At 45.1% G+C, this 23,378-nt stretch overlaps 1 protein-coding gene across 1 annotated transcript in view; it reads left to right on the forward strand.

Moving 5' to 3' along the window:
• Positions 1–13,924: 13,924 nt before the first annotated feature.
• KCMF1 (potassium channel modulatory factor 1) overlaps positions 13,925–23,378 on the forward strand; it is a 72,457-nt gene continuing 63,003 nt past the window's right edge. Inside the window, exon 1 of the mRNA XM_070429595.1 lies at positions 13,925–14,259. Coding sequence (XP_070285696.1) covers positions 14,244–14,259 — 16 coding nt within the window. The 5' untranslated portion in view covers positions 13,925–14,243. The remainder of the gene's footprint in view (positions 14,260–23,378) is intronic.

Raw genomic sequence — 23,378 nt, forward strand, 5'->3', positions numbered from 1 at the left:
CATGTGGCCCCTTTCATCCACACACTTATCATGCCATGAATTCATAGGGAATGTGTTCCGGCAGCTCAGCTCCTTTCCATTGGTTCTCACAGAGTGTGCTGCTCTGGGTGGAGCAGGCTGGCGCTTCAGGTGAAACCAGGTACCTTTCCTGTGGCTTCCTTCTTCTTCTGATCATTTTCCTTCACACGTTTCAGGAAGCTATCTCAGCTCTTAGCTCAATATGCTCAAGACGTACATTAATTCTCTTGGCAAGAATCTTGCCCTTAACTTGCTTGTTCACAGCAATGCCCACTGCATGCTGGGTGGCGTAGACTCTTCCAGTTTGCCCTAGTGACATTTGTGGGCATTCCTTTTTGAACAGTGCCCATTCCCTTGATGTCCACAATGTCACCTTTCTTGTAGGTTCGCATGTATGTGGCCAAAGGAACAACTCCATGTTTCCTAAAAGGCCTAGAGAACATATAACGGAGGCCTCTCCTCTTTCTCTTTGTGTTGTCATTTTGGCAAATTACTGGAAGATGGTAGTTCTGGCCAAAAGGCAATAAATGTTCTCTTACAAAAAAAAAAAAAGAGGCCCGATAGTAACTTGCTCAGGGTCACACTGATGGTGTATGGCAAAGTTGGGATTCAGACTCAGGTCTGATTCTAGAGCTCATGTCCTTTTGTTATTCTAATGCCACCTCGGAAAGCAGTCAGGAAGGAAGAGAGAGGGGTTGTCAGTCTCAGTGCCTGAGATCATTCACTCATCCATCCATTCATTCAAGGAATATCTTGCTTATGCTATGTGGGAAGTGCAGGGGATTCAAAGGTGAATGAGATAAGATTGTTGTCCTTGAGTAGCTCACAGTCTAGCATTTAAACCTACTGTTGGATGTGGGGGGTGAAGAAAAGGAAGTATGATTTATTAAGAAGATCAAGGAAGTAAAACATTGAACTTGCTCTCATCCCTTTCCTTTCCTCTAAACATCCAGAGTCCTCTGACCCTTCTGGATCACAGACACCCATATTTTTACCCTCTAGCATTGAACACACGGGGCGGGGGAGTGCTCGGGGAGGGCTGATTTACTGTGAAACCACTGAAGCTTAAGCTTCAGGGTCCCTTGTTTCCTGAAACAAAGCCTTCTGAGGCCCTGTGATTTCTGCTGCCTCAAGCTCTTTGGAATTCGAGACACCCAGGGATTCAATGCTCCAAGAATCCTCTCAACAACCTCTCAGTGGGCAGGAAAGGACACACGTGAAGCATCCGTCTTATATAAAAACTGCTGTTTGAAATTTAACCCTGCTATTTTGGCTTCTGTAAATACTTGCTTGCTTAAATAATAAGGAAAATAAAACTACTCTCACTTCAGAGAGGCCTTTAAACCTTCCCAGACGAAGTTATCAGTGCTGGCACCAGGCCAAGCTTTTGGTCGAGGTCTCAAAGCCCCAGCACCTAGGACAGCGGTTCTCAACCTGTGGGTCGAGACCCCTTTGGGGGTCGAACAACCCTTTCACAGGGGTCACCTAAGCCCATCGGAAAACACATATATAATTACATATTGTTTCTATGATTAATCACTATGCTTTAATTATGTTCAATTTGTAACAATAAAAATACATCCTGCATATCAGATATTTACATTAAGATTCATAACAGTAGCAAAATTACAGTTATGAAGTAGCAACAAAAATAATTTTATGGTTGGGGGTCACCACAACATGAGGAACTGTATTAAAGGGTGGCAGCATTAGGAAGGTTGAAAACCACTGACCTAGGGGCTCTTTAAGAACTTGCAAAGCAGACTGGAAAACCCCATATTTGGGAGACAAAGAGGGTAAAAAGGTATAAATACAGGAAACTTCCTGTATGACTTTGCCCAGAATTCCAGAGACATTTTTCTCTGGGCCCTCGCGTAATAATAATAAAAAATGTAACTCCATCTCTCTAAGCATTGCTTGGTTCTTCTCCGGTCTTCTGTAACACACACAATCCTAAGGTTCTAGAAGTAGGACTGAGGCAGTGCAGTAACTGAGCAATGAAGGCAGGTCACTTGTGGTCAGAAGGACTTCCCCATGTGGAAAGCTTTAGATCCATCTGTCCAGAGCAAATCAAACCCTGACGAATTTGACTGTTAAAAATAAACAGAAAAAAAAAAAAAAAAACAGGCCCAAAATGGAGTCACTTATGCTAAGCCCCATGCCAACAAATTGAAACTTATTTCGTTTGGGCTCTCCCAGAAATGGAATCTTAAACCAGTCGATCAAGAACCACCTCATCAGCCCTAGGTAGGTGATCTGCCTGATCTCCCTGCCATCCTCTGAAGGAAAAAGTGACTTTGCAAGAACCAGTCACTTTTTTGTCTAGTATAACTTCCTTGTTCCCTCTCCCTTCTGCCTATAAAAGTATTTCATTTTCACAGCTCCTCTGAGCTCCTTTCTATCTGCTAGTGTGGATACTGCCTGATTCATGAATTGTCGAATAAAGCCAACAAGGTCTTCAAAATGTATTCAGTTGAATTCTGTTTAACAACTGTTCTATACTCACCCAAGCCATAAGTGACTCAAGACTAGAAAGTTATTAGTGTGAGAACAGGAGGCCTCGCTGGCAAAATAACTGGCTCTGGTCATTTGCTCAGAGTCCTCTGCCCTGCCAGGCGAATCCACAAAGCATGCCAAGCTACAGGCTGGGAATTGGGTGAGTGAGTGTGAGCAATACTGTGACGCCTTAGGGCAGGTACTGTACCTGTTGTACCTACTGTCACATCTCTAGCAGCTGGTACAGCCCTTGACCCATGGGAGAGATCAATAAAGTGCTTGATTAAAATTGTTCTTATGAGAGATACCTACCTCTTTCTCCCAAGATGAACTGGCAGTCTTTTGGACTAGTCCTCTCTAAATTAATAGCACTAGCCAATACCATCAGAGCATCTTTATCCTTGGATAGTGTGGGAGAGACACTATAATTTCTCCAAACCACACACAAGCCTTCTGTTAGGTGACTCATTACCTGCGAGCACCCACCTTATTGTATCATCCCAGGGCTCTTGCCCAGAGTATGTTTTAACTCCTTGCTGGATTTGGGGGGGACGGATGACACACTTAGAATCAACGCAGGCTGCAGGGGCTTGCTTGCTCCACCGTCTGGTGGTAATTCTACTCACTTCACGATCAGAAGGCCTCATTTTCAGACTTTCCTTAGAGCAATCAATCCTCCATAAATCCCATTCTTCCCAGAACCTTCCTATGTGGATTTGTGAGGTTTGGAGGTTTCTTTTTATCTTTTTTAAAAATATATTTTTGTATTGATTTCAGAGAGGAAGGGAAAGAGAGAGAAACATCAATGGTAAGAGAGAATCATTAATCGGCTGCCTCCCGCACACCCCACACCGGGCATTGAGCTCGAACCCAGGCACGTGCCCTGACCGAGAATGGAACCATGACCTTCTGGTTCATAAATGAACTCCCAACCACTGAGCCACGCCAGTGGGGCTGTTTTTGGTTGGTTTATTTTTTGGCAGAATTTTATGGTTGTATTAACACAAATACAATGTGTACACAATCTGTCTATTCATCTCCTTCGCTGCGTAGTCTGGCATTGGGGTTGGTGACCTGATGGCCAGCTGGCTGCCCTCCCCACAACAGCTTTGCGGTTCTTTGAGGAGACGTGTGAGCAATCTCAGCAGAGTAACACGTGTTGCACATCAGCAGCACTTCAAGCTCCTTGACGGTGCGGACCGGGAACTTCCGAAAGCCACTGGGCTGCGCGTGCTTTGTTTCTGTGCTGCTCCCATAGCCGATGTTGGGCATCAGGGCCTGGCCTTGAATCTTCTGCACACTCTATTGTCAGCACCTCTGGATACGTTGACATCTGCGTTTGGCTGGTGCTAGGTGAACTTCTTGGCCCTCTTTCTGACAATCTGAGGGCAGCCATGGTGCCGAGACGGCTGCCACGTCCACAGGCGGCACAAGGAAGAGAGTGATTTGTGAGGTTTTTAAGTTGGCGCATGATGTTGAGGCACAGTCGGAGCAGGAAGTGCTTTCACAAAGAATTCAGCGGCTTATGGAGATCAACACGTGACAGCAAAAAACAGTAGATCTGGGGATCAGGACACCTGGGCTCCCGTTTGGGGCACATCACTCACTTCACAAATCAGCACCCAGAGTCCACTGTGATAGCCAAGTGCAGGGTGTTAGGTCACCAGAGGAGGAACGCACGAGGCCAGAATGTGGGGGATGATGAAATTATTCGATCAGCCGCACAGCAGGTGGCTGAGCCTGGATGGCTCCAGCCCCCAGTGATGGGGGTCAGCGGCTTTTAAAGGACTTTTGGCGGAGAACTCTCTGTGCATACCCAGAGGGGAGATAATGGAATGTGGTCGCAGCAAGTGAAATGTGGTCTCAGCAAAGGGAGTGTCCACTGTGAAATGGTCTGAAAAGCCAGTTCCCGGGAGAGGGGTATCGATTAAATTATTTGATCAGACCTAACACAGGGCTGTGTGGAAGTATGTAAATGAGGAGACACTTCCTCCCAAGAGCAGCATGGTGGGCAAAGGAAATAGTTTAATTGCAATCATGGAGAATTGTAAAATGAATTGGGGACACTTAGTGGGGTGGTTTCCCAATTGTACTGCACCATCAGGATCCCTGTGGGTGTTCTTTCAAACACAGATCCTTGGGCCCCACCCTTCAGAAAGTCTGGTCCAATGAGTCTGAAAGTGTTCCAGGACTCCGAGGCCTTAACAGGTGCCCCTCTCCCCAGTCCTCCACAAAGATGATTCTACTGGAAGTGGCCCCAGCACACGACAAGGAAAGGGCCAGGAAATGGTTCTCAAAGGCAGAGGTCTGCTGTTGATTTTTTGTTCTTTTATTGTTTGTTTGTTTTTAACCTCACCCAAAGATACTTTTTTCCATAGACTTTTATAGAGAGGAAGGGAAGGGGAGAGACGGAGAGAAGCATTGATGTGAGAGAAACTCATCGATTGGTTGCCTCCACAGGCACCTCGACCAGGGCCTGGGATTGAACTAGCAACCTAGGCACGTGCCCTGACAAAAATTGAACCAGTGACCTCCTGGTTCATGGGTCGATGCTCAACCACTGAGCCACACCAGCCTGGCAAAATGTCCATGTTGAACACTAAAGAGTCTGCCATCCATCCAGTCTTTATGTATTTGCTTTAATAAAAAACAAAAATGGCATCATGCTGTATATCACTTAGATAAGGATCAGTATATGTTTGAAACCTGCTTTTTTTTTTTTTACTGATAATATACTACAAATATATTTCTAGCTCCTTTGGGTTTGAACAAACCATAACTTATTTAGGTTGTCTTCAATTTTAAATATTATAAAGAACATTGTGGTAAGCATCTTGTATCTAAAATCTTTGCATATTATCAATCATGAATTAAAAAGACTAAATGGTTGAAGCTGGATTGCTATATCAAAGAATGGGCAAGTCTATGGCTTTTGAAGTCCTGTTTTGGAATGGTTGTAATAATTTATGTGAGTAAATATGAAGAAAAAAAAGACTAAAAAAAATATAGTGTGGGGGGTCTCAGTTGGTTGGAGTGACATCCCATACATCAATAGGTTGTGGGTTCAATCCAGTCAATTTTTCTCTCTCACATTGAATTTTATCTCTCTCTCTCTCTTCCTCTCTCTGAAAAAAATCAATGAAAACACATCCTGGGATGAGGATTTTTTAAAAAAAGAAACTTCAGGCCCTGGCTGGATAGCTCAGTTGGTTAGAGCATCATCCCTGTACACCAAGGCTGCGGGTTCAGATCCCTAGTCAGGGTACATATAAGAATCAACCAATGGTCCTACCTAGCTGGTTTGGTTCAGTGGATAGAACGTCAGCCTGCGGCCTGAAGAGTCCTGGGTTTGATTCCGGTCAAGGGCACATGTCCGGGTTACGGACTGGATCCCCATTGCGGGGCGTGCAGGAGGCAGCCTATCAATGATTCTCTCCCATCATTGATGTTTCTATCTCTCTCCCTCTCCCTTCCTCTCTGAAATCAATAAAAATATATTTTAAAAAAAGAATCAACCAATGAATGTATAAATAAGTGGAGCAACAAATCAATCCTCTCCCCCTCTCCCTGTGTCTAAAATCAATCAATCCATCCATACAGTGGGGAGAGGATGCTATTAGGTAGGGTGTTCAGTAACGGTTTCTCCAAGATGATTTTAAATTATGACAGATCAGGTACAAACATTCCAGAGGCTCCAAGGAGACCACCCTGGAGCCAGGGCAACCCACCTAAGATTGGCCACACGGTGGGCAGTAAGAGACAAGCTGGAGTAGAGGCAGACCCACAGGACTTTAGACTCTGGTAGGAATTTGAGGTAAGTCTGTAAGAGATGGGGAGCAGGGAGAGTGAGCCACTGAAGGGCTCTAAGCAGTGGAATATGATCTGATTTAAGATTCTGAACAATAACTCTAACAAGAAAACATAAAAATATAACAATATTTATCTCTGGGTGGTAAGGTTATGAGTGATTTCTAATATCTTTATCCTTTTCTGTATCTTTCAAATTTTCTCTAATGAGCATGTATTACTTTGTGGTTTAAAAAATTTAGCCAAAAAGGAAAAAAGGCCCTAACTGGTTTGGCTCAGTGAGTAGAGCACTGGCCTGTGGACTGAAGGGTCCTGGGTTTGATTCCGGTCAAGGGCACCTGCCTGGGTTGCGGGCTCGATCCCCAGTAGGGGGCATACAGGAGGCAGCCAATCAATGATTACCTCTAATCATTGATGTTTCTCTCTCTCTCTTTCCCTCTCCCTCTCTGAAATTAATAAAAATATATTTTTTGAAAAAAGCCTAACTAGAAAGCGGTACAAAGGACAACGGAAGGAAGTATGATTGATGGTGAGATACCAAGATGAGTCTCGAGGAGACTAGAATGGTCAGGAGTGAACCTGACCAATGTTTTACGGATAAAATCCACCAGTGACTGATTGGAGTAAGAGACAAGTCTAGGGTGAGAGCTGGGTTCCATCTTGGGTGACTGGCTCACGGTGACCCCTCTCAACCCAACAGGGGACACAGGAAGAGCACAAACGCAGGAGGACAGGTAAACGTGGTATCACAATGAGTGGCCCACAGCATCGAAAGCCAAGCAACCAGATGACTCGGCTTATAGAGCCAAGAAAGAGGAGTGACAATTCTTTTCAGAAGCTTGACTCTAAAGAGAAACAATAGGGCAGTAACCAGAGTGTGGGGTTGAAGGAGTGTTGTCTCAGCCAATGGAAATGAACCAGTGGAGGCTGAGTGGTTGCAAGTGCAGATGTTGAGGGGGTGGCTGAAGGAGCATGGTCATGAAGTGAGATCATAGCAGAGGTGGGACTTAACTAGAAAAAGGACATCTCAGTTCTCTTGGGAGTGGGGGCAGAGGCAGCAAGGTGCACATACACAGGTTCTTTTGGAGGCTCATGGTGGGAAGGGGAAGTTCTTGCTTTTGGAATTTTACTCCCTCTGTGCATTAGAAGGCGGTTATCTACTGGGGATGTGGATGAGTAAGCAGTTGAAGCTAAGCGGTAAAGGTTTATAATAATCTGAGAAGAATGGTAGAGGTTGCTGATCAAAGATCAGGACTGAAGTTGACTTACTAGATTTTGTAACCACCCTCTCCCCCTCATCCATACATTCCATCTTTTTTTTAAAAAAATCTTTATTTTTGAAAGTATTACAGATGTCCCCTTTTCCCCCATGACCCTCTCCCCCCGTCACTGTTCCCCTCCCTCTCCCCCCAGGCCTTCACCACACTTTTTTTTTTATTTTTACACTGTGTTCTGCAACCCAAGAAGACCTAGGTGGGAAGAAATTAAATCGTGCAATTGATTCAGGATTGGGAGTTTGCAGAGCAGGCGAACCTTGAGAATAAGGGCTCTAAAGAGTGGAGTGTTGTGAATGAGAATAGCTTGAGATACCACGCACTGCAAAAGCACAGGTGACTGCTCTGCTTTGTACCTCTTGCCTCACCTCTGCTCAACATGGACTCCGACTGCTCCTGTGTCACTGCTGGATCCTGCACCTGTGCCGGCTCCTGCAATGCAAAGCCTGCAAATGACCTCCTGCAGAAGCTGCTGCTCCTGCTGCCCCATGGGCTGCGCTGGCTGCGCCCAGAGCTGTGCCTCAGGAGCGTGGGCAATGTGCATGTTGGGGAGAGCCTGCTCCCAGCTGGAAACAGAGCGTGTTCAAACCTGCATTTTCTTTTCATCCCACCCTGAACCGTTTGCCACATTCCCCTTTCTATGAAATATGTGAGGGATAATAAAAGTTGTTGACTTAAAAAAAAAACACACCAGTTTGAGTTAACCATAGGGTACCCACTGGGTCAGGCAGAGAATGGTGTTAAAGAAAAAAAAAAGGTCAAGTAGAAATATCAAGAGATTGGGACCCAAAAGAAGTAAAAGGATAGATTTAGTGGCAAAGTAAGAAAACTGGCAAAACAAATAGTTAACGAAAGACAGGAAGTCATATATGAGCGCGCGGAGCTCGTCAGGATAGAATGGCTGGTTTAAGTGTAAGGGCACATGGATCTGGAATCAAGGCGTTGCAAGGACTTGTTTGAAAATACTCAGGGTGGCAGGATTTGAAATTAAAACTGTAGAGCAAGTTCAAGGCAAGTTGGGGATGTGATTCTTGCAGTGACTGTGAGGTTGATGGAGCGCATACAGGTAACCAGATATCGAGTCTTTCTGACCCTTTCCAGGTCTCCGCCGGGTGGGCAGGTAGGGGGTGCGGGGCGCTCAGAAAACAAGTCAGCAGCAAGGCCTCTAGAACTCAGGGCCTCAAATCCTGGCTGTCCTATTGGTTGTGGCCAAGTCAATTGCCTCCTCCGTGCCTCACCTGCCTTATGAGTAAAATGAAGATATAATACTGGACACTAAGCCGGCCTGAGGCCACCTGTCACTACTTGAGCCATATTAAGCAGAGACAGGGTGGAATCATGTATGAGCGTTTATGCCAACACTTCTGGCAGTATGGGAGGTCAGTCAGTCATCCTGGAAATCCTGCTGACCCCCCTGCCAGTCGGCTGGTTAAGTGAGTGAGGGAGAACTGCATGCAGCTGCGGGCCCACAAGGGTATCAGGGAAAGGGGAGGGGAGGGGTGGGGAAGGTCTGCAGTCCAGCCTTCAGGAGCAGTCTGATAACAAGGTGGCTAATCTTCTATGATGTTACGAACAGCTCAGCCCATTCCTGGGACCAGAGAATGGTCAGCGTTCCTGAAGCAAACTCCCCAAGAGGGGCAGGGTCTGGGCACAGCAACCAAATCAAAGCGTGTCCTGTCCTTGGTCTGTTCTCCACATGTATTTCTCTTCTGAGTAACTGACCCACCGAGGCATCTTATCTTTTTGTTGCTGTAGGTAATCCTCACTCTAGGATATTTTTTCCATTGGTATTTTATTTTATTAATGATTTCAGAGAGGGAGGGAGAGATAGAAACATTAATGATGAGAATCATTGATTGGCTGCTTCCTGCATGTCCCCCACTGGGAATCAAGCCCACAACCCAGGCATGTGCGCTGACTAGGAATCGAACCGTGAGTTCCTAGTTCATAGGTCCATACACAACCACTGAGCCATGTCAGCCGGACTCCATTGATTTTTTAGAGAGAATGGAAGGGAAGGGGAAGAGAAAGAAACATGCATGTGAGAGACACATCTGACTGGTGGTGCCTCCTGCATGTGCCCCGACCAAGGCCGAGGATTGGGCCTGAAATCGAGGTACATGCCCTTTACCGTAATCGAACCTACAACCCTTCAGTCCACAGGCCAACACTCTATCCACTGAGCAGAACCGGCTAGGGCATGGCATTTTATCTTTTTACAGCCTCGTTTCATCCTCCAGGTTCCCAGGGTCTGTAAGAAAACCTCTTGCCTGGCCAGCATGTCTCAGTGTTTGAGCATCGACCTATGAACCAGGAGTCATGGTTCGATTTCTAGACAGGGCACATGCCTAGGTTTCGGGCTTGATCCCCAGTAGGGGGCGCGGAGGCAGCCGATCAGTGATTCTCATCATTGAGGTTTCTATTTCTCCCTTCCTCTCTGAAATCAGTAAAAATAAAATTAAAATATATTTAGAAAGAAAACCTCTTACCTATAGTAAGGTGAATAATTATTAAGTAACTGTGGCTCTATTCTTAGTATGTGCCTTTACCCCTATCAGATATAATAGTACCTGCACGTAAAGTGCTTGTAACAAGGTCTGCCACATGGACCACAGCACCACTTAAATGTCAGCATCATTATCATTTCTCATTTGAACAATGAGAGGGCCTGTAACAGTCTCTAAAGCAGAGATTCTCAAACGTCTTGGTCTATGAACACCTTTACACGCTTAAAATGATTAAAGATGCCAAAGAACTTTTAAAAATGTGAACTTTACCTACTGATTTTTAAATCTCTTAAAACTATTTCTCAGTAACATAAGTATTTTTAAGAAACGCAACTTTTTCAAAAGAAGAAATATTTAGAAGTGTGGCACATTCTGCGAATACCTTTAATGTTTGGCTTAATTGAAGACAGCTGGATTCTCTTATCTGCTTCTACATGCAATCTACTGAGGTGTGCTGTTTGAGGTACACAAGAAAACCCAAGCACCTCCCCGAACCTCCAAAAGGGTCTGCCTGGACACTTTGAGAACTTTTTCTAAAGCTTTCTTCCAGCTTTAGATCACTCATTCATTCATCCATTCAGCACCACTTTATCCCAGAGATAGAAACGAATCATGTGGCTGCCTGTCCTGGAAGAATTTTGTTGAGAGAAGAGATGAAAACTAGTGAAAATGGCAGCACAGCAGAAGTGAACACAGGAGGAAGTTACTGGGAAGGCTGAACAGAGTACAAGAAATTTGAATTTGGGCTGTTCTTTCTTGCGTGCCCTCTCTAAGCGGAGGGAAGAGCATATACGAAGGCCCAGAGGCAGGAATCGATCTAGTACAGCGGTTCTCAACCTGGGAGTCGCGACCCCTTTGGGGGTCGAACAACCCTTTCACAGGGATCGCCTAAGACCATCGGAAAACATATATAATTACATATTGTTTTTGTGATTAATCACTATGCTTTAATTATGTTCAATTTGTAACAATAAAAATACATCCTGCATATCAGATATTTACATGACGATTCATAACAGTAGCAAAATTACAGCTAGGAAGTAGCAACGAAAATAATTTTATGGTTGGGGGTCACTACAACATGAGGAACTGTATTAAAGGGTCGCAGCATTAGGAAGGTTGAGAACCACTGATCTAGTACAAGAAAGCACAGGGTACCTTGGCAGAGGAAGGAAAAGTCTTTCCAGAGGATGGAAAAGATTGTTGGGCCTTAGATGATAAGTTAAATCTCACCTTCAAGAGGCTGGGGTAGCGAACTTGTTTTCCCTTTTTCTGCCAGGTTCATTGAGGTATAATTTACATAGAAGAAAATTTTACCATTTAGGTGTATAGTTCTATAAGCCATGACAAAGGTACAGTAAACAATGACACAATCAAGACATATATAGTCTTATCACCTCAAAAAGTTCTCTCTGTGGTCAATCCCCAACCGCCACTCCTTCGGCTGCAGGCAACGACTGGTCTGATTTCTGTCCCAACAGTTTTAATTTTTACTTTGAAATAATTATACTCTCTTGGAAGTTGCAGAGAGGGGCCATGCACATAAGCTCCAGCTCCTTCCAATACTAACAACTTCAGATTCCACCAGTGTTTACATGCATCAGCTCATTTTAAGGAACATAATTGGGCCATAGTATGCAAGACGGGCTGATGAAGCAAGGACATGGAAGGATTCAAGGAGGTGCAGGGAGAGGAGAGGACTGAAGGAAACATTCCTGGAGAACAGGCATTATTTGATGAACAACTTGTAGGGGTATTTAAATTAATCCTTTTTTCGGAAAAGAACTCTCCTATATGGCAGGACAGCGAGCAGGTTGTTATAAATTGAAGGGCCCGACCTTTGATTGAAATGAGGAAATGTCTCTTCCAGTCATGATATCCCCAAAAAACCATGATAATCCTGCTTACTCTTAACTCAAATAGGAAAAAAAAATTTTTTTAGTCACTTTCTTCATTTTCTTACTTTTGCATGATAGGAAACAATGAAATAACTGTCAAAGGCCTGATATTACCTTGAGATTTAGACATTCACCTATTGGCTCTCATGAACAGAATTAACTAACTCTCCAAACCCAAACAAACTAAATCTTGATACTTTTCGTGCTTCCTGGAGTTCTGGTGCTTTTGTTGGTTCTCCTACCTGCTTCAGCCTTGCATCTGACTCTAGTATTAATTATGCCTGTAACTCAACATATTTATAAATATCATTTGCTCATCACAAGACTGGGTGTTAGCTTCACTTTTACAGGCCCAGAAACTGAGTCTCGTGTTTGGTACCCAGGACCACACACACCAATACTGTAAAAAGCTCAGGAAGGCGCTGGCGCCGGGTATGCACGCTGTAACGCTAGCTGGCCGTGTCTGAAGCCTGTTTCTCTCGACCCCAAGTATGGCCCGCCCTGGGCCTCTTTCTCCAACAGCTGCGATGTCCTAAATTTAGGCAAAAGCTCCACACAGGCGATGGACGTATTTCTGGTGACAAAATCTGCACTCAAATCCCGGTTTGTTTAAGACCTTACTCTGGCTGCTACCTAGTTTACCACTTACCACCCAATACAGCCCGTGGGTCCATCTGAGTGATCCTGTACCTATTTACGACGAGCTTTTAAATATCTTTAAAATCAGGAAGAATCTTAACACCAGATTTAATGAAATATGGTAACAAAGTGGTTTGTTGTTGTTTTTGTTTTTTTACTGTGCCCCGGACTAGATATTTTATATACACTTAAGTATTCAATCCTCCAAATACCTACCTATGAAAAGTCTCATTATTAATAAGGCAAACTGTACCTTATGGCCCCACTTCAGTAAACTCAGCCCCGAGTCACAGTTCTATTTTATGCAAACAGACGGAAAACAATTCCAGATATAAGAGGGTAGATTAAAGTAACCACCACAAGCAAACAAAACAGAAAGGCCCCGAGGCTCAGCACGGTTACACACCCCGAGAACATGAGCGCCAGAACCCAGAGCCCCGTCGCCGTCCACCGAGCGCACCGCGCTGCCACGTGGCGGGGGCAGCGGCAATAGGTGCTCGCGGGAGCCGTGCCTGGAAGCGAAGTTGACAGGGCGGAGGGTAAAAATAGATGGAAACGGAACCCAACGGGCAGGAGGGAAGGAGCGCACCCCCACCCCACCCCCTACAGTTTCCAAAGCGGAGCCTTCGGGATGAGCCGGGTGCGGGACACGCTTCGCGCGGGTCCGGCCCGACCCCGGGCGGCGGCGTCTTCAGGGAAGATGGGTCCCGAGCCGGCGACCTTGGGGCCCCGCAGCCGCCTCCGGCCGCCTCCCGCGATCGCGATCGCCCGGCCGGGCCACACCCGAGGCCCGCCGCCTGCTCGCTCGGGGGCGCTGCTCAAAGAGACACGCGCACGTGTCCCGGGCGGCCCCGCTCGCGCCCCCCGCAGTCGCTGCCGGGAAGCGCCGGCCGCCGCGGTCCAGGCCCCCCCGGCAGCGAGGGCGCCCCCCCGCCCGGCCCCGGGAGGCCCCGGAGGGGCTCAGGGCGGCCCGGCAGGCCGTGGCCCGGGCCACGCGGGCGCCGCACTTCCTCTTCCTCCCCCCGCGCGGCGCGGCGCGGCGCGGCGGCCGGAGCGAGGCCGGGCTCGAGGCCCCACCGCGAGCTGCCGGCCGGCGCGGGCCCGCGCCCCAGCCGCCGCCGCCGCCGCCCCCGCCGCGCCCTCGGGCCGCGCGGCCTCCGGGTGGCTGGGCCCCGCGCGGGCAGCGAGAGGCGGGGCCGCCGTGCGGGCGGCGGAAGGAGGCGGAGGAGGAGGAAGAGGAGGCGGAGGCGGCGGCCGGGAGCGGGGAGAGGGCGGGGGGCGGGCCGGGGAAGGGGAGGAGCGGGATTTCAGGAGCGCGGCGCCGCAGCCGGGAGCCGGCGGCCCGAGAGTGACCGAGTCACGGCGGGCGCCGGGGGAGTCGCGGCGTCGGACCCGCCTCCTGGAGCGCAGCCCCGGCCAGGCCCGGCCCCGTTCCCGCCCCGCGCCGCCTCCCCGCCGCCGCCGCCGGAGCGCTCCTGCCCACCCCGCCCCCGCGGCCGAGCCCGGGAGACGAGTGGGAGTCGGCCGCCGGCGCGGGCACCGGGACCCCGCGGGGGACACTGCAGCCGGAGCCCGGAGGCCGCGCCGCCACCGTCTCAACTAGGATGTCCCGACATGAAGGTGAGCGCCCCCCCCTCCCCCGCCGGGCCTCGGCCTACCCTCCCGGGCCGCGCGCCGCGGGGGGCGGCCGGAGGCGGCGGGGACGTCGGCCGGGCCGAGCCGGCCCCGAAACGCCGGGCCCGGGAGCGAGCGAGGCCGGGGGAGAGCCCGGCGCCGCCGCGGTGGCCGCCGCGGCCGGGCCCCGAGCTGGGCCCGGAGCCGGAGGCGGGGCGGCGGGCCGGCGGAGGCTTTGCACTGTCATGGGGAGGGGGAGGGGAGGCGGCGGGGCCCGTTACCGGCGGGGGCCCGGCCCCGGGGACGGATACCGGACGCCGCGGGCCGCCCGGCCGATCCCGGAGCCGTGGGCCCCGCCGCGGCCTAGTGCGCCCGCCACCCCGGAAGGGCCCGGCGCGGCCGCCGAGCAGGCCACCGGCGGAGGCGGGAGACCGAGGAGCCGGCCCGGGATCGGCGGGCGCGTCCGGTCGCCGGGAGACGACGGCGGAGGGCCCTGCCTGCGGGAGGCCGCGGGGCGGCGGGAAGAAGCCGCGGCCGGGGACGGGGAGCCCCGCCGCCCGCCTCGCGGCTAGGCCTCGGCGCGGCCCGGGGCTCGGGTAACCCAGTTCCCCGGGCGGGTCTGGCCCGGCCGCGGCGAGCAAACTCCCTGCCCCGTCACCTGGTCGGACGGACCGGCTCCCGCGGCCGGGCCCGCGCCCGGCGTGCACCACCCCCCGGAGCCGGGTTTTGGTAAATGACCCTGTGCGGGCGCTTCCTGGCCGGGGGGCATTTGGGGCTTGGTTTTGAGACTTAAAAACAGGATCGGGCGCAGTTGCAAATAAGTAGAGGCTTTCGCCCAGTCCCAGGGCACAAAGAGCAACATGCTCAGGGCACATGTATAGGCGTTGTGCTGGTAAAAAAAAAAAAAAAACAAAAAACAATAATAAGTTAACTTCAGTTTACTGCCATATGGTTTAGCAAAGGGGGAGGGGGTCGCGTTCTCTTTGTTTCCCTGCCACAGGTCTTGAAATAAAAAGTATTCAGAGACTTGGCGGATACTCGGTCCTGGTCAGGTTAATGCAACATTGTAGTAGTGGCTGGAAAGTACAGGGTCCTCCTGAGTTTAAAACCCCGTGCAGGCAGGTGGTGGAGGTGGGAGCGGAGAAAGTTTAGGGAGTCAGGCCAGTGTGTGCTTCACACCGGTTGGAAGGATATTCGTAGGGAAATACGGGCCTTAGAATTTTGAGGCTGAAAAAACTCAACTGATTAAAATGATATTGAGAGCAAAAGTTGCATTACTAATTGCAATGTTGAGATTGACTCGAAGAATACTTTGTGTTCAAGGATTCTGTATTTTTGAACGTCCAAGATGAATTGGAAATATAATGCACTTATTTTCACTGTGTACAGCCGTGGACATTTTGAAATAATAATGCACTTAGGCTCATAGAAATACTTTGAAACAATACCTGATTTTCTTTTTCCCCCCTGCTTATTGGAAATATATGCCCTATCTGTAACTTAAAGGAAATTGTAATTAAAATTCTAATCAGATTTTAATTTGGAATATTAAAGCTTACATTAGACTCTACTTGTGTGTACGTTGACCACCTTCAAGACAAAATTACTGTGAGCAATAGCTCCAGGCCCCTCTTACTCTTAAGAACTGGGAGAGTTAACATTACAGTATCAAAGCAGTGGGAAACTGGAGGTTGCGACCCATTCTCCTTGCTTCAGGAGGACACGCAGGTAATTCCAGACAGTCATTCAAATTGAGTAGCATCCTGGGAAGATTCCTTTATCCCCAGTAATCTTTTAGAGCACTGATTTTCAACCGGTGTGCTGCAAGAATTTTTAAAACATGCAATATCTGACTAGTCAGGGGGCACTGGTCTCTTTTCCCTTAGATTATCAAATAGAAAAACTGACAGTACCCAACACAACAGTAGCTGTCTGGTGTGAATGAATCAAAAATTATACCCTTTTTTTTTGGTCGTCAGAGTGGCAAAAATATTTTTTAGTGTTCCCAAAATTTTAGTAATTAGTTTGTGTGTGCCATGAGTTGAAAAAGGTTAAAAATCTCTGTTTTAGAGTAATTAAAATCCCACAGTGCCAGTATTCCTGAGTGTAACAAATCTGTAATCTAAGCCCATTTTCCCCTACTTGGCCCTGTGGAAAAGCCTGTGGCTTTGAAACTTACAATACTTTTTAGTTGTTGAGTATTACTGAACCTTAGGACATTAATATCACACCTCTTCTGGTAACTTACATAACACCAGATATTTCTGAAAAAGGAACATTCTTATACATCAGTTGAAGATTGTAGTACAATATTTAACAAGTTATTATCTTTTAAGGGTCTAGTTTATGTTTAAGGGGCTAAGGCAGGAATGACAGTCTGATGAAGAATCACATTTAATTCATTTAGATGTTTTGTGGAATATTAGTTCAGGTTGCCATTACTTTCATCATTAGGAATTTAACCTAACAATGAATACAGTTTGACACCTTACTATTCTAGCTTTTTTTACCTTTCTCTTTGGACCTACTAATCCCATTTCTTTTAAATATATTTTTACTAATTTCAGAGAGGAAAGAAGAGGGAGAGAGAGATAGAAACATCAGTGATGATAGAGAATCATTGATCGGCTGTTTCCTGCAAGTCCCACACTGGGATCGAGCCTGCAACCGCAACCTAGGCATGTGCCCTGACGGGGAATCAAACCGTGACCTCCTGGTTCATAGATTGATGCTCAACCACTGAGCCACGCCAGCCGAGCAAATCCCATTTCTTTTAGCATTTTAGTGGTATTCATCTGTCCACCTTCAGATTCTCTGTAGTTCTTGTTTCCTTTCACTAGTGTATCTGGATGTAGTAGTAGTCTGAAAGATCTGAACTGTGCTGCCGTAATGTACTTGCATTGTGTTTCCTTTTCAGTACCTTCTGTATGCATGTAATTTGTTACTTTGTCTTTGTGTCCACCTTAATGAGTTGCACTAATATAGTATCTATATGTAAGATGTAACTTTGGACAACACAGCTCCAAGATGAACGTCTATCAACTTAGACTCTCCACCTTGTGAAGCAGTGAACTGACTACTTCTGAGAAAGGAGAAGCAGCCAGGAGCATAGAATGCTTTAGCGCAGGGTTCAGCATACGTCTTCTGAAAAGGGGCAGATAGTAAATATTGTAGTTTGTTAAGCCATGAGGTCGGCTCTGCCGTTGTAGTGTTAATGCAGCTATAGACAACATGTAAATGAATGAGCACGACCCTGTCCTAATTAAAACTTATTTATGGACTGACATTTGAATTTCATATAATTTTCATGTGTCATGAAATAAGACTCTTAGGTTTACCATTTAAAGATGTAAAAACCATTCTTGGCTTGTAGACCTTACAAACATAGAAGGTGGCTGAATTTGGCCCAGTTTGGCCCAGGGCTATAATTTGCCTTCTTTTGCTCTAGACTAGGTAAAGCTTTAGAGAGTTTATGGAAATGGAATTTTGTATTCCATCGTTTCCTTTAGGGTAATGGGGACCGCATCTATGGACCAAACCCGTTCTGTACCTCAGTTTCCAGCAGCACTATGCAGACTGCGATAGAAATAATGGTTTCCAGGTGTGGAAACAGTCTCCTCACCTTTCCAGAACCTGAATGGGGGTGGCAGGACTCTACATTGTCTCCTGCTTGCCCATTATGACTATCCCAGCCAGAAGCCCAGGGTCTGTTTTAATTCATTTTTTAATGTTGTTATGTTAACATTTTACAACATAAGTGCCCAATTACTTAATGTTCACTATACAAATACCATGTTACACCTGGTGAAAACAGTTATTTTCTATTTTATTTTTAAGAGTATCATTTAATATTTCTCTACATACAACACATCTAAGTACTTATTAGCTAAAATGAAGTTATGAATGTTCTTGCATGAATTGGAACCTAATTGATTACCCAGAATTAGGAATACACTTATTGTCTTAAGTCATTCAACCTTTTTTCAGTTGCTACTATGTATTAGGCACTTTGCTAGATATCAAGGAATGTGAGGATAAATGAGACACAGCTCCTTACCTTAACTGTAGCACAGTGTGAGACATGCCATAAGAAAAGGACAAGTTGATGACAGTAATTACCGTTTTTCTTCATAATTTTGTCCAATTTCAGAGGCAATCTATTGTAATTTCTAACACTTTTTTCTTTTAAAAAATGTTTTTATGATTTAAGAGAGGAAGGGAAAGTGGAAGAGAGAAACATTGATGTGAGAAACATTGATTGCCTGCCTCCTTTCCATGCCCTAACCAGGAATTGAACTTGCCAACTTTTGGTGCATAGGATGATGCTAACTAACTGGGCCACATTGGCCAGGGCTAATGTTTTTTTGTTTTTTTCTTGAGTGCTTTCTTAACTTTTTGTGGATTACTCTTGGATTTGGATAAAATTATTTGGTATTTCAAATACAGTCCTTGTCTTTACTTGATTTATGCTTTCCCTAGCTTTGAAGATTTCCATATGTAAAAATGATAGTGGATAAATGGACAGGTGATCATATTGTTTTGTTATTTTCAGAAGCATTTGTGATACTGTTTATTTTTTAAATGTAAAGTATAAGAGTAGGCAGGCCATTAATCTAATTTCTGAAAGTTGTACCATTTTTTTTTTAATTGTACCATTCTTCTGTTAGTAGATTCAGATTTTTCTTTTCTAAAAATTGTCTGACACTAAAAACACATATATAAACAATCCCAGAGTGAATTGCAATAATTTTGTTTTCAGAATTTGGGGATTACAAAGACAAGATTGGTAATTAACATGTGATTTTAATGTGGTGACTTTTGCCTTCCTGTAGCAAAGTAAAATTAACTCCCACTGAAAAGATCTTTATCATGTCAGTCAGTTTATTTTACTTTAACTGTGATCTATAAAGGATTATGATATTCTTATACTTTTTCAATTTCAATACATCATGAATTATATTTACCTTGACTTTCAATAAAAGAAAGATAAGAATGTAAATATTTTAATTTCTGGAGTTTTGATTCATGATTTCATATAAAGTAGATTTTGAAGCCCATTTTTCCTGTATTGACATTTGTGTTTTATTGCAATAAAATATAACTTTACTCTCCTTTAAATTGGAGATTTAATTTGGAAGAAATTCCTTTTAGTTTTAGAATCTTAAGCTGTATTAACAGCAAACTTGTTTAAAGATTCAATATTTTTTCACAGTAGAAACTTAGGAAACTTCTGATATGAAATGACCAAACAAGTTCCTTCCTATTAGCTTTGCAGTGTTTTAAAAAAATCCATGCATTTATGAGTCATCAGCTCTATAGCATCTATATACATTTGCTGGGTTTGGTGGGTTTTGTTTTTCATCCTCACCCCAGGATATGTGGGGTTTTTTGTTTTTGTTTTTTTAATTTTAGGGGGAGAGGAAGAGGGATGAGAGAGAAAAACATTAATCCGTTGTCTCCCATACTTGCCTTGACCTGGGATCGAACCAGCAACCTTTTTGGTGTACTGGACGCTCCAACCAATTACGCCATCCAGCCGGGGCTGTTTTTGTTTTTTAAATGGAGGTTCCAAAAAGTTGTTTTTAGTGAAGGTTAAGGCATCGTTGGATTATTCTAGAAATAGTGTTTTTTTAATTACATTATAAATACTGCTTTTGGGCTACTGGCATAAATATAGACTCAAAAGGAAACATTTCCTACAATTCATATTCATAAAAGTTAAAACTAGAGTGCTGTTCATAATTAAAATATTTATTTATAAAAGATTAATTTCAGTGTTGTGCCAGGAGCCATGATGTTTTTCATTTCCTTAAAATAATATATTTTTTTCACTCACTGAAGTTATTCATTAAAATTAAGCCAAGAGCCCCTTAATTATACAGTTCAGAGCATTTAAAGAAATATGCTCTGATCTGTATAAATACTTTAATTTTTAAAATAAGCCATGTCCTGATTCATGTGAAAGATAAAGGGATAAGGCAGACAGTTTCCTAAGGGAACATATTATTACCTTGATTCTATGGTAAGGAAGGAAGTGGTGAAGAAAAGAGGGTGCTCTTGGGGTGGTAAACGACAAGAGGCCTGGAGGGTGATGGCAGAGGAAAGGCAAGGTAGACATGAAGCTTGGACATGATCTGTAGCCACAGTCAGAAACAAACCAATTCGTGCCTCATGAAACGTCCTGAGTGTTGGTACCAGGAGATGAAAACTCAGTGTCCTGTGAAACTAGGAAAAGATGAATTGCCTTGTGAGGCAATTTCCATGGTGCCATCCCTTCTACCTCTCTCATGTGTTCCCATGGTGTTTGTGAATCATGTTTTTAGTTGTCTTTTTGAATAGTAACAAAGCAGAGTGTGGGTCCATCAGTTTATCTCTTCCATGACCACAGTTCCAACCAGCAGTCCAGCAGACGGGCCAGTGGTCACAGGGGTGTCAGGGAGAACGAATGGATGGATCCTGCAAATCCATCACTGCTGCTAGAAAAACCAAAACTCACAAGGGTGGGTCAGTCTAGTCACCTTCATCCAGGAGGGACGACAGGGAGTGGGTAAAGGCTCTTGATATCATGACTGATTTGGTTTGCATTATCTTCTGCTGAATTGTGTACGGGGTTTTCCTCTCTTGATAGTACTCAGTGCCAGTGTCAGGAACTTCAACTCTTTCCAGAATAAGAGGATTTTCATTAGAAGAGTCACTTTAGAGTGCTAACTTATGCTTTGACTATCACAACAATCAGGCATTTCGATGATAATTTATTTTTTAGTTTTGATTTCTTTTTAAATTGTTCCTCTAAGCCTATCACCCTCCCCTCCCAACTAGCAAAGTTAAGGGTCCATCCAGTGGCACTCCTGCCTTATTCTCCAGGCATTTTTTTTTTTTTTTTTTACAGCTATCATTGTTTACTTGTCTGTCTGCCTCCCCACAGGCTACCTGAAGGGTAGGTATAATGTTACTTACCTTTGTACCTTACCTCTTAGCATGGTGTCTGACCTTTGGGAGGTCCACTGCACATTTGTGGGTGATTGTTAGAGATCGTAATACTTGTCTAAAAAATGATGAGACTGGAAAATACTCCGTTTTTATCTGGGAAAGCTGGTTAAAAGGAAGGGATATTGTGGGAAAGAAGGCTTACAATTTTCATAAAAGATGAGATGAATAAACTACATAGAGCAAAAATAACTTAAGAGAGCTGGCTCGTGGGGGAATGGCCAGGGACTAGACTCAGGGTATGTTTTGTTCTAGCTACTCCTGGCTCTGGTTTCAGATTAACTGGCTGTGGGTTCTGCATAGTAATTGTACCATGTGCATGAGTTTTCTGGTTCATTCGGTCATTCATCCAGTGAATATTTATGGACTACCTACTTGAGTAGCACTCAGAGTCATCTCCAGAGCTGGCCACAAGTTGTTGACCCTGTGCAGGATGATAACATTCAGTGGTTTGAAACACATGTTTGGGATTTACATGCTTTCCTGTTGTATGGGCTGTGGTCTTTTCCTGTGTGCTGGAATTAGTCCTTAAAGTTTATATTTTGTGACAAGGTAACTAAATCATATAAGTATTGTATATATATATATATATTATATATATATATATATTATTGATTTCTTACAGAGAGGAAGGGAGAGAGATAGAGAGTTAGAAACATCGATCAGCTGCCTCCTGCATACCTCCTACTGGGGATGTGCCCACAACCAAGGTACATGCCCTTGACTGGTATCGAACCTGGGACCCTTCAATCCGCAGGCCAATGCTCTGTCTACTGAGCCAAACCGGCCAGGGGAATCATATAAGTATTTTAATCTTTTGGCATTATTTGCAACCCCCTCCTTTTTTTAAAGCTTATTTTTATTTAAGTTATTTCTAATTCCACCCAGCAGTGCATTTCTCTCCATAACAGTATTGCCCTTAGACTATGGAAGTCTCAAAACACATCTGTCTGCATATGTTAAAATATGTTCAAATAGATTATTCCTTATAGGTTTGTATCTTTTTTATGCTTGGAGAGAAAAGAACTCGGGATGAAATGTTTAATTTTTCTATTCAGTGTAGTTTTTTGCAGTGGTTATATAGCAGCTGTTGGGTAACTAGACCCTACTTCTGCTATTCTTTTTCAACCCGTGCCAGTGTCCTCCTTTGGGGCCTTCCTCTGTGGCTGTAGAAGTGAGGCAGTACAAGCCAGTGCAAAGCTTTCTAACGTCAGAGTTAAGGGCATTGAAGTACTAGTAAAACGGAGGGGTTACAGGAATTGTTACAGATGTGTCTCTTTCAGTAAGAAGGAAATAACATGCTGGGCACTGGGGGTGGTAGGGTGCTGGGAGCCAGGTAGTTTTTATAGTCAGAGATGTTATGTTCAGCTTTATGAACACTGCTAGGGATTCTGATACATTCAGTTGCAATTTGAAATGAATGTAAACTGCAGTGTGTTTGTATAGGTATTGATATGGATATACAGAATGGTGGGGGAGGGGACTAATTTTCCCTAGGAAATACTAGTATGGTGATTAGAACATCAAGTGACAATGGATGAGCACTTGACCTATGGTGTTCCTACATTAGGCCAAGGTCAAAGATCTTCAGTCAATGTTAAACATGCTCATATCTTCATGTTCATTCATTGCTCCATAACATTTTCTAGAAGCTTTATAGAAATCACCCAAAGGGGGAGGAGATAGCAAAGCTATTTGCAGAATTGGGGTACACTATATCACCTTCCAATGGAAATCTAGTGCAAGTCACATGTAATTTTAACTCTCTGGTAGCCACAGTAACAACTGAGAAGGTACAATTAATTTTAATAATTTAATACTTTAGCCCAATATATCCAAAATAACATTTTCATGTATAATTAACATAAACTTTGTTAATGAGATATTTTTACAGTCTTTTTCTTTACAAAGTTGATGTATATTCTACGCTTAGCACAGTTTAATTCAGATGCTAAGTTTTTACCAAAATACTTTTCTTTTTCAATTACAGTTGACATTCAATATTGTATCAGTTTTAGTTTTACAGCATAGTGGTTAGCCATATATATAACTTACAAAATGATCCCTGGGATAAGTCTAGTACCCATCTGGTACCATGTTACTATACTTAACATCCCCATGACTTTTGTAACTGCCAA

Source organism: Myotis yumanensis, unplaced genomic scaffold, assembly GCF_028538775.1.
Source record: "Myotis yumanensis isolate MYYU_CA2020_CCGP unplaced genomic scaffold, mMyoYum1.0.hap1 SCAF_11, whole genome shotgun sequence".
NCBI lineage: Eukaryota > Metazoa > Chordata > Mammalia > Chiroptera > Vespertilionidae > Myotis > Myotis yumanensis.